At 43.1% G+C, this 14,628-nt stretch overlaps 1 protein-coding gene across 3 annotated transcripts; it reads left to right on the top strand.

Moving 5' to 3' along the window:
- The first annotated feature begins 63 nt into the window (after nt 1-63).
- WDR77 (WD repeat domain 77) lies at nt 64-14,558 on the top strand. 3 transcript variants are annotated; one of them, XM_060090250.1, is made up of 11 exons: nt 64-382; nt 644-829; nt 1,616-1,757; nt 2,039-2,088; nt 4,468-4,538; nt 4,675-4,729; nt 5,193-5,264; nt 5,862-5,970; nt 6,512-6,580; nt 7,159-7,352; nt 13,606-14,558. In XM_060090250.1, the coding sequence occupies exons 1-10, from the start codon at nt 268-270 to the stop codon at nt 7,316-7,318; spliced, it is 1,029 nt and encodes a 342-aa protein (XP_059946233.1). In that variant the 5' UTR covers nt 64-267; the 3' UTR covers nt 7,319-7,352; nt 13,606-14,558. The 3 variants fall into 3 exon arrangements, with proteins under 3 accessions (XP_059946233.1, XP_059946234.1, XP_059946232.1); XM_060090251.1 differs by lacking the exon at nt 13,606-14,558 and having other exon boundaries at nt 7,159-7,234; nt 7,290-8,493; XM_060090249.1 differs by lacking the exon at nt 13,606-14,558 and having other exon boundaries at nt 7,159-8,493.
- The last annotated feature ends 70 nt before the right edge of the window (nt 14,559-14,628 follow it).

Here is a 14,628-nt window from a genome sequence, read left to right as displayed (position 1 = left end):
GCGCTTTTCATCAACTTCCGGTCGAATTTTTTTTTTTTTTTTTTTTTTTTTTTAGGCGATAAGAAGCACAGAGCCCTGAGAGCCCGCGGCAAGAGGTTGCTCATTGGAAAGCGGAATGGAATCGTAGAAGCAGTTCTCGCGAGATGTAGAGAGGCTGTAGCCTGGCCAGAGGGGCGGAGGCCTATAGAGGGGCCACGTGGTGGCTCGCGGAGCTGAGTCTTCGGCGGGCGTCCAGTTTGGGTCTAGGTTGGAGTTGGAATCGTGGAGATGCGGAAGGAAACCCCGCCCCCGCTAGTGCCCCCGGAGGCCCGGGAGTGGAACCTTCCCCCTAATGCGCCCGCCTGTATGGAGCGGCAATTGGAGGCTGCGCGGTACCGGTCGGGTGAGCCTAGGTCCTGGGTCTGGGAGTTCCCTCACCCCACCCCAAATGCCCTTTCCCGGGACTAAACCTTCCAGCCTGCCCCCAGCCCCCCGCTTACCCCGCATGCCATCCTCACCCCTGCCTCGCGTCGCTGAGCTCAGTCCCCAGCCGTGATCGGCGTTCCTGGGCTCCGATCCAGACCCGGCCAGCTGGCTGCTGGGCGGTCACCAGGGAGATTAGCCCTTCCACTCCTCACGCGCTGACAACTTGTATCTCCCTTAGATGGGGCGCTTCTGCTCGGGGCTTCTAGCCTGAGTGGCCGCTGCTGGGCTGGCTCCCTCTGGCTTTTCAAGGACCCTTGTGCCGCCCCCAACGAAGGTTTCTGCTCCGCTGGAGTCCAGACGGAGGCCGGAGTGGCTGACCTCACTTGGGTAGGGGACAGAGGTATCCTAGTAGCTTCCGATTCAGGTGAGTCACTTTCTCCTCAACCTTACAGGTGGGATGGAGGCCAGGGGTATAGGTCGGGCTGGGCTCAATTTTTAAAATCCTATACTCAGTGCTTGGAGGAGCTTGAGGGTGTTGGTCCCGAAGGAGAGTAACTGTGTAGGTAAGAAATACCTTTCCCAAGATTCTAAATTGTTTGGTGGAAATTCCTAGCAAAATCCATAACAAAATTAAGAAGTTAATTGGAACTATTTTTCTTCTCTGTATCCACCCAACCCCAAACCGAGGATAATCTTGATCTTAAAGATGATACCGAGGCCAATCTGTGCTCTTTCCATTTCTTCCCATTTTATTCTTAAATGTCTTTATTCTGCTTTCTTTGCCTTGAATGTCAGACTCAGCAATGGAGGCTTTGACATTAAAAAAAAAAAAAGAAATCAGAATATGGACGTTGGCAGGCATTGCATGGAAGGATAAAGGTGGGACATTAAAGACTGAGCCTCTCTGGCGGTTGAGCTTGAACACTCTATATTCAGGGCAGCTATTGGGTGATTTTCTGTACTTAGTCACTGTACAACATATTTTTATGTTATTCAACATATTTTTGTGACTAAGACATTTATTCAAATTGTTCAACAGATACTTTTGTGTCCAAATAACTGGGAATATTTAACCGTACGGACTGTGTGCTACTCAGATCATTGAGGAGATTTCCTCCTTGTCTCCTGAGAGCTTAGAATCCTAGAAGCGAATTGCTGTCTTGGCATAATCCAAGCTTGTTTCCCTCACCCTCCTCCCCACCCCCAACAGGTGCTGTTGAATTGTGGGAACTGGATGAGAATGAGACACTAATTGTCAGCAAGTTCTGCAAGTATGAGCACGATGACATCGTGTCTACAGTCAGTGTCCTAAGCTCTGGCACGCAAGCTGTCAGTGGTAGCAAAGACTTCTGGTGGGTCCCTTCTCTCATCGCTCCTATTTCTGGGCCTCCTCTGGGGGGTGTCTTTAGCATCATATTAGCCTCATTAAATAGTGTTTTGGGCTCATTATAAGAACCCAGTGACTGGTTATGACATGCCTATAAGGTTTTCTTAGAGATTTTTGCAATCCATTGTAAAAGTAGGCTGTACCAGAAGTCCAGTAGGCAAAGACATAGGACGTTCTTATTTGAACATACGTTTTTATGTAGGTAGTGTAGGTCAAATTAAGTCTCTGTTTCCTTTTGCTTCTTAGCATCAAAGTTTGGGACCTTCCTCAGCAGATGATTCTCAACTCATACCGAGGTGAGTGCTTGTTCTTTCCTTTTCAGTCTTTGCCTTGGCTGTTTTATTTTTATTCTCCCCTTTGTGCTCTTTGAACTTTGCTTGCATGGTAGTGATATCAATTCTTTGCTCTCCTGCCTGGTAGTATATTTCTTGCAAAACTACAGTCAGGCTCCAGTGTCGATTCTAGCCCTTTTCATAATTTCCCTATGTTTTTTTTTTTATTGACGGCCTCACCACCTTCTTGGTCACCTGAGGCTGAAAATCCCAGTCCTCTTCCACTCCTCCTGTTTCCCACTTGGTCCCCAAGTTCTTTAGAGTCTTTTTCCATTTCGTCAGTGACCTTCTGTTCCATTTCTTATGCTCCCATTTACTTTCAGGCTTTATCTTATACAGATGGTGGCACTCATCTCATTGTTTCTACCTGTAATCTTTAGTCTTACATTGGTTTCTTGTGGCTTGCAGGTTAAAATCTCATATTTATGTCCTGGCATTCAGGCCTTTTTACTGTCACTCCTTCAAGCATACCATGCTATCTAAACCCGATCACTGTAGATCTTTGGCATTCTCCAAGTATAAACCCTGATACTTGTGAATCTTGAACTTTTGAATATTCACCTCCATAAAATTTCATTTTTTTGGTGAGAACCATCACTTTCTATTAATGTTCCTTTTTCTGCTCACTTTCATTAGCAGCACTAGCAGTTGACTTTATTTTTGGAGCCATTCCTCATGAAGATACCAAATCTTAATGAAGATAATGTATAGAGCGTTAATGTGTGTGTGGCTAAGAGATGTAGATATGGATGATCACTGGTTCCCCCAGTGACTAAGTGCCTTTCTCTGCCAGTTCTAACTTCAAAGTGCGTGATTTAGATACGGGCGAAGCAAAATCATAAACTTATATATCTCCTGGAGCTTCATGGTCACTTGCAGATAGTTAGACAATAATGTTAAAATGTCAGTGCTCTAAGTCTACTGTACTTGCTTTTTGTTTCCTAGACTTACGATGTGTTTTTCTGGTCAATGCTAAATAACCCTTTTTCAGCACTTGTTCCTTTCAGCCTTTTTAATTAGTTCTTTGTGTTTATTCTTATTCCCCCCACTGATTCCAAATTCCTTGAGGGCAGAGGAACCACATACTTTTTTCATCTTTTGTACTCCCCCATGGTGTTTGTCCCAAAGCTTTGCTTTTGTCAAGTTAGCAATACATTCCTTCTCGTGTTGGCTTTCCATGGATTCTGTGGAAGGTAGTTTGAGCCCACACTTCTGTCTCAGGGCAGAGCCACATTCAGACTATCTCAGAAAGTCTGGTTAAATCACTTTGGAGAAGGTGGTTTCCACAGCCTGCAGTTAACATTTATTGGAGACCTTTAACATTTCTAGCATGTAGCCCTAAAAGAATTTTGAAAAACTGTAATCTCTCACACATTTTAAAATTAGTATCTAATTTAAATTAAACTAGTTGCAAAGAAAGTTATATCTGGCCATGTCATTTATTGTACACTTTTATAACATATGTTTGTCAAAATTTTGGATTTGCAGATTAAGCTTATTTAATTTATGTAAAACATCTACCCAATAACCTAACTGCCAAAAACCATATGCACTGTTAAGCCAGTTGGCCAAGTGAGACTTAACTTTCAGTCAGAAAAAGTCTGACTTCATTTTTAAATTCAGATAAGCTTATGAGATGTCCTTATGACAACCGCCTGTCATATGTTTCAAAATTCTCATTATTAAAGAGAAGAGATCAGTCACAGAACCACACTTGTGTTTGTGGTGTGGCTGAGAAAGGCCAGCCTCCTTCACAGAATTTTACGCAGATGCTCTTTCTTTGTCTCAGAAAAAGCCCCTTTTGTTTTATGCCTTAGGTTTTTATACTCCTGAACATCATGGTAAGGTTTGGGGTGGGTGAGAGGTGTGTATTTCTTGTACACATGGGAGAAGGGTGACTGTGAGAGTAGAGGTCAGCACTGCCGGCAGATTATAGGCAGCTTCTCAGTTCAATATGGAAGAAGAACATTAGAGAAATTCCCTTAAAACTCTCAGTGTCCAGAACTCCCTCAGAAGTCTTTGTATGCTACCTGGAGGCATGTGTGCTACTGCTCTTCTAGGATGTCTTTACTGTAAATTCCTCTCCTGTTCCTTTTCAGCATTTAATTTATCTTTCATGTCTTTAGTGATCCATTTTTCTCCAAGCCTTTTGAGTTTTTATAATGATATCAACATTTCCTCTTAGGTTTCATCTAATCCAAAAATCTCACAGAATTTGTTAATTTGCATCATGAGACTAGGCCTATTTCTCACCCTCCCTCCTACCCCTTCATAGTGCCTGGGCTGCTTGATAGTAATGCCTGCATCTTCTCTGTCTTATTTCTTGTTCTGTCTCCTCTACAGCTCACTCTGGGCAGGTCACCTGCGTTGCTGCCTCTCCCCACAAGGATTCTGTGTTTCTTTCATGTGGTGAGGTGAGATATAATCTCTTTTTCCCTTCCCACATCCTAACCGCACTCAGACCCTTTAGACCCGAGTCCAGTGTGGAGGGCTTCTGGCCAGCAGCTGCTTCTTTGGATTGTGAAGCCCTTTTTCTGTTCCTTCTTTTAGGACAATAGAATTTTACTGTGGGATACCCGCTGTCCCAAGCCAGCATCACAGATGGGTGAGTCTGACAGCCAGTGGTGGGAGAATGATACTAGGAAACCACCTGGAAGAGGCTTTCCTTGGCCAGAGTCAGAGGCAAAGCGGCCAGATGCCCAGTCACTGACACAAATGATACAATGGCTTTCTTTCCCACTGAGGCACGTTGTGTGCAGTGGGTCCCAAGAGGCAGGGCTAGTTCCTGGGTGGATCATGTACATTTCCTGGATGGGCGAACAAAGGGGTCAGAGTTGTTCTCTTCGTGCTTTGTCCTGGAACTTGCCCGTGACTCACGTCTGGAAAGGGCAGGAGGCTGATGGGTAGATGTAGGTTGTGAGGGTCAAGGATGAGGACAGGACTGCCTTAGCAGGGCTTGGGAAACTGAACAAAGGTGGTCCTGGGATTTCGAGTGACTTCACCTGAGAAGCTTCAGCTCAGAGCTGGGCTCGGACTCTTGTTCCAGACCCCTCTTCTCCCCTTTGCAGGCTGCAGTGCCTCTGGCTACCTTCCCGCCTCCCTGGCTTGGCATCCTCAGCAGAGTGAAGTCTTTGTCTTTGGTAAGGCAGCATGTCGAACTGTGTGTTGACTCTGGGAAGGGGAGGATGAGCGTGAGAGCTGACTCCATAATTCGAGACCCTGGCTGCTCAGTCTCATCAGCGCACTTGGGCGCAAGGTGAATTATAATAATGGGGGTGTAGGGAGGTGGGATGATCCAAAAGTAGTTTTAATTTCGCTTTGCAGAACGTGATGATTTTTGTCCTCGTAGATTTGATTCCTGACTGTTTGCTGTGGCTCTTGTATTCATGGCTAGAAGTCAGTGGGCCGCAAAGCAAGTGGATTGCTACATGGGGAATGTGGTTGTATAGTAGGGACAGTTGCATTAACATGGTGATATGGCTGTGTGTTATGGTGACATAGTTTATAATAACAATTACATCATCCATTAATTTAATTTCCAGAACCCCCAAATGACTAGTTATTCCTACTTTACCAAAGAGGAAGCTGATGCTCAGTTTCTCCCCTTGCTCTGTAATGTTTCTCTGTAATGCTCAGAGTGGTTAACTTATTTAAGATGGAGGACATTCAAGTCCAGATCTGGCTGAGTCCACAGCCGATGCTTGTAACCTCTGTGATGTACTCCCTCTTTCCTTCAGGTGATGAGAATGGGACTGTCTCCCTTGTGGACACCAAGAGTGCAAGCTGTGCCCTCAGCTCAGCTGTGCACTCCCAGTGTGTCACTGGGCTGGTGTTCTCCCCGCACAGGTACTGTTCTTTGTCGTCAAGGGCCTGGTGGGTATGAATAGGAAGAATGAGGGGGGATGCTTGTGTTGGCGTAGCATTAGCTGATTAGGTAGCTCCTTAAAGCAGGCACTGTTGTAGCTGAGGTTTTGGAATGTGGAAGATCTCTTAAGACTGTAGTCCATTTTTGGGGTTGTCTGGTCTCTGACTGCAAATGGCTAAAATATGGTCTTGTTCCTGCTCAACACCCAAAATGATTAATACTGTGGGCTTGTAGGGCTGTGTGGTTGGAAAGCCTGTGTTTCTGGATCATCACTGAAGCTACAGGGTGAGACTAGATGGGATGGTTAGTTGCCAGGATGGCTGTCAACCCTGACTTTGCTCCATTTTCCTCATCTTTCCTTGGAACTTGTACCTAGACTTGAGTGGTAGCCAGGCCTTAACCCAAAGTGGGGATCAAGCCACCTTCTCTGATCATTTTAGGTGGGCTTTGGGGATTGCCCAGTCAGGTTTTGTCTTGAGACCCATGGGCTTTATGTTTCCCAACCCCCTCCTTCTCTCCTAGTGCTCCCTTCCTGGCCTCTGTCAGTGAAGACTGCTCCCTTGCTGTGCTGGACTCAGGCCTTTCTGAGGTGTAAGTGTGACGTGGAACCCTGTGATGAGGAATCAGGGAGGGGAGCAACAGGTGGCTGGGTCCTTTTTCTCTCTGGAAAACTGGGTTGTCTCTTTCAAGGAGACTTGGTGATGGAAGCAGGCCGACTGCTGACTGTCTCCCTGTTCTAGGGGCTGACTCACAACCAGCTTTGTCCCTGGTAGAGGAGGAATGTGGTGGTGGGTGTGATTTCTGAGCCTGGCATTCCGACTGACTCCCAGAAAGAGACAGTCTACCCTTTTCACACAAAGAACCTCATGTAGGAAATGCAACCTGCTATAGGGTGAAAGGCACCAGACAGAAGATCTGATTGTACTTCCTTCTTTGCCATGAGATGCTGTCTGATACTGGCTCATATCACCACCTAGCTATCATTTCTTCTATGAAAATAGGGCCCTAGATTGGATGATGAAGTCTTCTGTGGGTAGCTACACCACTATGCTGGTGACTAGGCCATATATGTGGTGAAGTGTGCCCTGGGTGTGTTGGGTCTCTTCTTTCCATTTCTGCTTTTTCCTCTGTCTCTTACTATGCCCACACTTTTCTTTGTTCTCTTGTAGGTTTAGAAGCCGAGCCCACAGAGACTTTGTGAGAGATGCTACTTGGTCCCCGCTCAATCACTCCCTTCTTACCACAGTGGGCTGGGACCATCAGGTCATCCACCATATCGTGCCCACAGAACCTCTCCCAGAGCCTGGACCTAAGAGCGTTGCTGAGTAGATTGGATTTCAGACAAAAAGCAAATCCCCAATGAGTATCCACTCCCTTTGCCCCTTCCCTCTCAGTTTGTGAGACAACACAGGAGCCTTTTACAGTATGTTGGTACACCAGATCTATGCAGTTAATAGGCATTGTCTCTCAGCCTGGGGTAGGCTGGATTCTGGGGTCCTGTAGCCAGGGAAGAAAAACTTCCTTGACCATGGATATGTATGTATCTGAGTGTGTATGTAGGTAAATAGTTTTTATTGATGGGAATAAAAAATCCATCCCGCATCTTTCCCAAGGCCCAATCCCCATTCCCCTCCGCCCCGCACCCACCCCAAAGTTAACAAAAGATTTTATGCTTCCCACGTCACTTTGCATGAGGAATTGGCTATGCCTGTATGAGGTACGGGATGTGGGCATCCCTGGATTCTTGGAAGCAGCTCATAGAGATAGGAGCAATTTTATTTTTTTATCGAGCTTAATTCACCTTTGTCATGGACAGTGCTTCCATTCACATCCAGCCCAGCTCACCTTGAGGAAGAGCCAGGACAGTCACCACAGTTTTGTGCATCCCTTGTTATTAAACTGAGCCAGAAGTCCAGTTTCTGGCTTAATAAGAAGTTTGGCTGGGACCTGTGTAATGCCCCCACCTCACCCCCGACCCCCATGGAGTTGTGTATATGGGAGATGAGTGTATTTCTGTCATAGATGCCATAGAAGAGTTTCAGGATGGAGAGGTTAAAGGCATTTCAGTTAAAAACTGACACAGACTTGCATAGGAATGTCTGCCACTTTCCCACCTGAAAACAGTCTGGGGCCTGACCTTTTTTGCCTCTGGGCCCCTGTCTCTAGATATAGGAAGCCTGAATGCTATTTTGGGGGACTCTGAAAATTTTGAATACGGCATCAGAGAAAGAATCGGAAGTACCGGTCAGTGAAATAAAAAGTCGATTCACTGTTGGCTTGTCTTTTGAAGCGTGTATGTCATGTGCCATTAGACATGCTACTTATGTGAGTCATCAGGGTATCTCTTATAGCCTGTTACTTTTTTGTGTGCTTCCCCGGCCCCCCAGAGTAGCTAGTTGGAACTTAAGGTAAATATTTGGTTACTTGGGTGGTGGCTACTGCCACTTAGAAGTTATGGATCAATTACTGATTGTATTGAAACTAAATTAAATCAATTAATGTCCTTTGTGCTTTGCAAGTTTTGTTTAGCTAAAATATCATGAAATTGGGGCAGTTTCCTGGGCAAAGTATTTGTAAGTAAAGCTTCTGTGTTTCACCCTTGCTGAGCGTGAGCTCTGTTCTCACAATTACCCTGGAGTAAAAACGTGGGAATTTGTTGTCATATGATGTAACTGTCGGGTTTGGGGGGAGGTGGAATTGAAGCCCTCACCGTTCGTAAGTGTAACTTCTTGAAAGGTAATAGGATGTGTTGGTAGAAACACTTAAGTTCTTCCCAGTGGTAAAAGCTTAAAATTTGTGATCACTTAGAGAAAGTGAGGTAGAGGGTGAGGTGGGTAGGAATTAAATTTTCATGGGCATGTTCCTCATGGACTGAAGAATGGTAGAGAGAAAAGTCAGTGAAAGAGATAAGAGTCCAAGGAAATGAATATAATGTGTCAAGGTGGTTAAAATGACATCAGAGAAGGAAAACCTAGAGTTTGAAGAACGATGTTACTTAATGTAAAAAACATTAGTTTAGATTCAGATAGATCTGTGCTGATGCAAGTAATTCACATCTATTTATGATCATCACCAAGACATTTGCAAATGTAATCGAAGTCACAGTAAGAATGACCCTCACAATTGTGATTGAATGTGTCTATAACAGTGAGGAAAAAAAAGATGGTTCAAAATAGAAGGTGACCTCAAAATAATCAGAAATGTAGTATCACATGCAGTGTTGTTTACTAGGCCATTGACTTGGGAGTAGTTTCAGTAGAGTCAGCACAGATTTGCTGACCACAGGTGGAAATGGGTTCATTTTGTTTTCTTTGTTTAAAACCATACAAGCATATAATTTTGCATTTAGTTTCACTGGTTCAAATATCCAAATGGTGGAGTGAGTCCATTTCCCTATCCTCATTGTTCTTACTGTGAAGTCCACTAACCTGACCGACTATATTCCACTGCTGATTTCTGGTGCTCAGAACAACAAACACTGAGGTTGGCTCAAGTACTGTTTCAGGTAGCTCCAGACATCAGGCTGGTTCTCCAGGATCTGTCCTGCCCCACAGGACGGTAGGAGGCTGTTCTTTAATTACCAGTGCTATAGGCATTAACTGCTGATCCACAGTCGCATTAAGGCAGCAAAATCACCAAAGCTCTGATTGCTCTGGACTCCAGCCATGTTTCCTCTGGGCAGCATTATAGAAAGGGCAGGAGATTGGGAGAGTGGGTGTGGGAGGGTCCCTGCAGTTTATTTTTTTTTGCGGTACACGGGCCTCTCACTGTTGTGGCCTCTCCCGTTGTGGAGCACAAGCTCCGGACGCGCAGGCTCAGCAGCCATGGCTCACGGGCCTAGCTGCTCTGTGGCATGTGGGCTCTTCCCGGACCGGGGCACGAACCCGTGTCCCCTGCATCGACAAGTGGACTCTCAACCACTGCACCACCAGGGAAGCCCTCTGTAGTTTATTTTTTAATCACTCAGTTACAGAGGGCTGCAAAACTCTTGCCACATCTAGACCCAAAAGTAAAGGGCTCTGATTCGTAAAATGCAGATTTCTTGTTGCATTTGGACAGCATGAGCAATGTGCTTTCATATTCTTTGTATTTCCGTAGTTGTTGGACTTTAACAGTATCTACAAACTAAAAGAATAGAAAAAAAAAAAAAAAAGGTTTGTTCCAAACTATACTTACATAAGCATTTCTTTCAGTAAGACACACATCAAATATTTGTATGCATCCTAGGGAAGTTTTAGGGCACCTAAAGAGAGCCAACATATGTGAAAGAAGCTGAAAGAATTCATATCAAATCACCATTTGTAGCAACTTTCTTACTGCCAATCTCTGGGTCACACTGAAATTTAGAATCACTTTGCAGGGAACTGATTTTGTTTGGATAAAGGGTAAGGAAGCTCTAGTCTCTATTTTGATGTAATTAAAATCTGTCAAGAGCATCAGCAGTCTATATAGCTTGATTTTGGAAAAGTAAAGTAAGCAGAACAGTTTTGAGCCCCAAACACATTTTCTTATTGAGTTCTCCATCAAAAATGGCAGTTGTGGAGTTTTTCATCTTACATGGTCGTAGGACTAGTGCAATCCAGAGAGTGAAGGAGGTGTAAAGATCAGGGCAGGAAGTATTAACTCATTTTAGGTTATAGAGGCATGTTAAGATACAGTCACTGATCCTAAAATCTTTTATCATCTAGAGTAAGGTTTAATGTAGTCCTCAACGTATTCTGGAGACTCTCCTTGTCTTGTAAATGATGTTCTGCTTCTTCAGTATATAATAGATCGTCAGAATTCAAAAGGTCAGTAAGTTAAGGGTTTCACCCCCAAACACCATCCTTTCAACTTTCTGGTGGGAAAGCCAGTGCTACTGGGTGCAAGTTCCGTCAGTGAATGTAGACATTTCATTGTCGCTGTGATGTTGGTTGTCAGATTCTGGTATATTTCACTTTGGAAGGAACCATGTTATAAGCATTAGGAACTTCAAACTAAAATTTTCCATTCCAATGGTAACCCTTATCTAGGATCTCAGCTGAAAGGAATGAAGCTTGTTTGAATCAGAAAATGTACTTTACGTGTATATCAGCTTTAAATTCTGCCAGATCTTTAACAAGCAACTTGTCTCACAGAAACCCTCTGATTAGGACAGAAACTGGCTGATGTACAGGCCCCTGACCGTTATCCAATGTCAATTTGCCTGGCAGAGTTAGCATTAATGCTACCTTTGACCTCGGCACCTGGAGACAGGCTGGGTGCCCAACACCATTCCTGGGCCCCTGTTGCAGTCTGTACTTGGCAGGGCCAACGTGGGCCTTGTTTGTTTCTCTTAAGTTGTTTTTTAAAAAAACATTATGGTAAAATAAAAAATTTACCATTTTAACCATTTTAAGTGTACAGTTCACTGGCATTAAGTACATTCACATTGTGCAACCACCATCCATCATCCCAAGTTGAAACTTTGTACTCATTAAACAATAACTCTCCTTCTCCAAAACCTTGGCAACCACCATTCTACTTTCAGGTCTATGAATTTGACTATTCTAGGTACCTCTATGAGTGGAATCGTACAGTGTTTGTATTATGTGTCTGGCTTATCATTTGATTTCATAAGGTGTTGACTTGCTCCTCAAAGTGTGGTCTGTGCACCAGCAGCATTGGCATCACATAGAACTTGTTAGAAGGGCAGAATGTTCAGACCTCCTAAATCAGAGTTTATATTTTCACAACTTCCCCAGTGACTCCTGCATGTTAAAGTTTGAGAAGCATTGGCTTTACCTACTGAGAATTGTAGATGGGTCAGGAACCAGGCAGGGAAGTCACCAGCCATTCAAGAGTGAGCAGCTGTGGTGTATCAGAAGCTTTTGGGCATTGTGGTGTGTGGTAGTGAGCAAGACAGACATGGTCAGTCCATACTTCGGCAGCTTAGTCTAGAGAGAGACAGGAAGGAAATAATGTTTTAGTGCTAGCCAAAAGAAATAAAGATTGCTAAAGAGAAGGATGATAGCCAGTCATGAAGAAGTGGTAAATCTTCCCTGATGAAGTGACATTTGGATTGAGTCCTAAAGGTTGGATGTGAGTTAGCTGATGCTTGGGGCTGGGGAAGAATTCCAGATGGAAGTGACAGTGTGAGAGTCCTGCTGTGGAGGGAGCTTAGAGCTTCCTAGAGGAGGTCACTGCAGCTAGGGCTAAATATGGAGGTGGGGGTGCAGGATAAAAGGAGATGAGATTGGTTGCTGCTGGATGGTGGGTGCTGTGAGCCATGCTGAAGATCTCAAACAATGAAGTAACGTGTTGGATGTGCTTTTGAAATGGATTCCATTGATGTGCTTTGGAGGGGAGACTATGGGAGCTTAAAGGGGCCTAGGTTTTGTTTTGTTTTTTTCTTTGACCTAAGCCACCAGGGTGTAGGCAGCTGAACTAGGCTTGGCCATTTGGCTCCTCCCATCTAGGACTTAAATCTGGAGGCAGTGCAGCAAAGATTCAAAGAATGGGTATCTGGCAGTGACGAGTGACAGCCCAGTGGCGGCAGCACCAGTCCCACCAGTGGAACCTTCTAACCAGACTTTCCATGGCAGGACCCCGGCAGGCTTTTTTTTTTTTTTTTTTTTTTTTTATAAATAGTCTTTCTTGGATCCTGACTGTGTTTTAAGACTGATTCTTGATACTGAGTTGTATGAGCTGTTTATAAATTTTGGAAATTAACTCCTTATAGGTCATATCATTTGCAAGTATTTTCTCCCATTCAGTAAGATGTCCTTTCATTTTGTTGATAGTTTCCTTTGCTGTGCAAAAGCTTTTAAGTTTGATTAGGTCTCCTTTGTTTAATTTTGCTTTTATTTATTTTGCCTTAAGAGACAGATCTAAAAATATATTGTTATTTATGTCAAAGAGCGTTCTGCCTGTGTTCTCTTCTAGGAGTTTTATGGTTTCAAGTCTCACATTTAGGTTTTTAATCCATTTTGAGTTTATTTTTGTATATGGTGTTAGAGAATGTTGTAATTTCATTCTTTTACATGTAGCTGTCCAGTTTTCCCAGCACCACTTATTGAAGAGACTGTCTTTTCTCCATTGTATATTCTTGCCTCCTGTGTCATAGATTAATTGACAATAAGTGTGTGGGTTTATTTCTGGGGTCTCTATCCTGTTTCATTGATTTATGTGTCTGTTTTTTGTGCCAATACCATACTGTTTTGATTAACATAGCTTTGTAGTCAAGCTTTGTAGTATGATTGTGCTGAACACCTGAATTAAGGGAGTGTGATACCTCCAGCGCAGTTCTTTTTCCTCAAGGTTGCTTTGGCAATTTGCGGTCATTTGTGGTTCCATATAGATTTTAGGATTATTTGTTTTAGTTCTGTGAAAAATGTCATTGGTATTTCGATAGGTATTGCATTAAATCTGTAGATTGCTTTGGGTAGTATGGACATTTTAACAATGTTAATTCTTCCAATCCAAGAACATGGGATATCTTTCCATTTCTTTGTATCATTTTCAAATTCCTTCATCAGTGTTTTATAGCTTTCAGAGTATATGTCTTTCACATACCTGGTTAAGTTTATTCCTAGGTATTTTTTTATTTTTGATGTGATTCTAAATGAGATTGTTTCCTTAATTTCTCTTTCTCATAGTTCATTATTACAAACAAAGAACCCAATTAAAAAATGGCAGAAGGCCTGAATAGACATTTGTACAAAGAAGATATATAGATGGCCAACAGACACGTGAAAAACTGCCCAACATCACTAATCATCAGAGAAATGCGAATCAAAACCACGAGATACCACCTCACACCTGTTAGAATGGCCATCACCAAAGAGTCTACAAATAACAAATGTTGGTGAGGGTGTGGAGGAAAGGGAACCCTAGTACACTGTCGGTGAGATTGTGAATTGATGCAGCCACTATGGAAAACAGTATGCAGGTTTCTCAAAAAACTAAAAATAGAACTACCATATGATCCAGCAATTCCACTCCTGGATATGTATCCGAAGAAAACAAAAACACTAATTTGAGAAGAATCTTGCACCCTAATGATCATAGCAGCATTATTTACAATAGCCAAGGTATGGAAGCAACTTAAGTGTCCATCAACAGATGAACAGGTAAAGAAGATGTGATGTACATACATACAATGGAATATTATTGAGCCATAAAATGAAATTCTGCCATTTACAACAATGCGGATGGACCTAGAGAGTATTATGCTTATTGAAATAAATCAGATAAAAATAAATACTCTATTATCACTTATATGTGGAATCTAAAAAATAAAACAAGTGAATGTATATAACAAAACAGAAACAGACTTGCAGGTACAAAGAACAAACTAGTGGTTACCAGTGCAGAGGAGGAAGGGAGGGAGAGGCGAGATAGGGGTATGGGGTTAACAGACACAAAATACTATGTATAAAATAAATCATCAACGGGTATACTGTACAGCACAGGGACATATAGCCATTCTTTTGTAATAACTTTAAATGGAGTTTATAAAAATAATGAATCACTGTGTTGTACACCTGAAACTAATATAATATTATAAATCAACTGTACCTCAATTAAAAACAACAGACTGATTCTACAACATGCCCATTGATTCTCAGTTGCCTTACAGGCTTTCCTTTGAATTTCTGTTTTGATTGATTTAGCCAGAG

Source organism: Mesoplodon densirostris, chromosome 2 (assembly GCF_025265405.1).
Source record: "Mesoplodon densirostris isolate mMesDen1 chromosome 2, mMesDen1 primary haplotype, whole genome shotgun sequence".
NCBI classification, from domain to species: Eukaryota; Metazoa; Chordata; class Mammalia; order Artiodactyla; family Ziphiidae; genus Mesoplodon; species Mesoplodon densirostris.
Note: the sequence above shows the minus strand (reverse complement) of the source record. Positions and strands in the feature narration are given on the sequence as shown.

Excerpts from the sequence above, each read along its gene's own strand:
- WDR77 (XM_060090250.1), top strand. The coding sequence starts at position 268 with ATGCGGAAGGAAACCCCGCCCCCGCTAGTGCCCCCGGAGGCCCGGGAG. Across the intron at positions 383-643 it reads GGCTGCGCGGTACCGGTCGG|ATGGGGCGCTTCTGCTCGGG; the intron begins GTGAGCCTAGGT and ends TATCTCCCTTAG. Across the intron at positions 2,089-4,467 it reads GATTCTCAACTCATACCGAG|CTCACTCTGGGCAGGTCACC; the intron begins GTGAGTGCTTGT and ends TCTCCTCTACAG.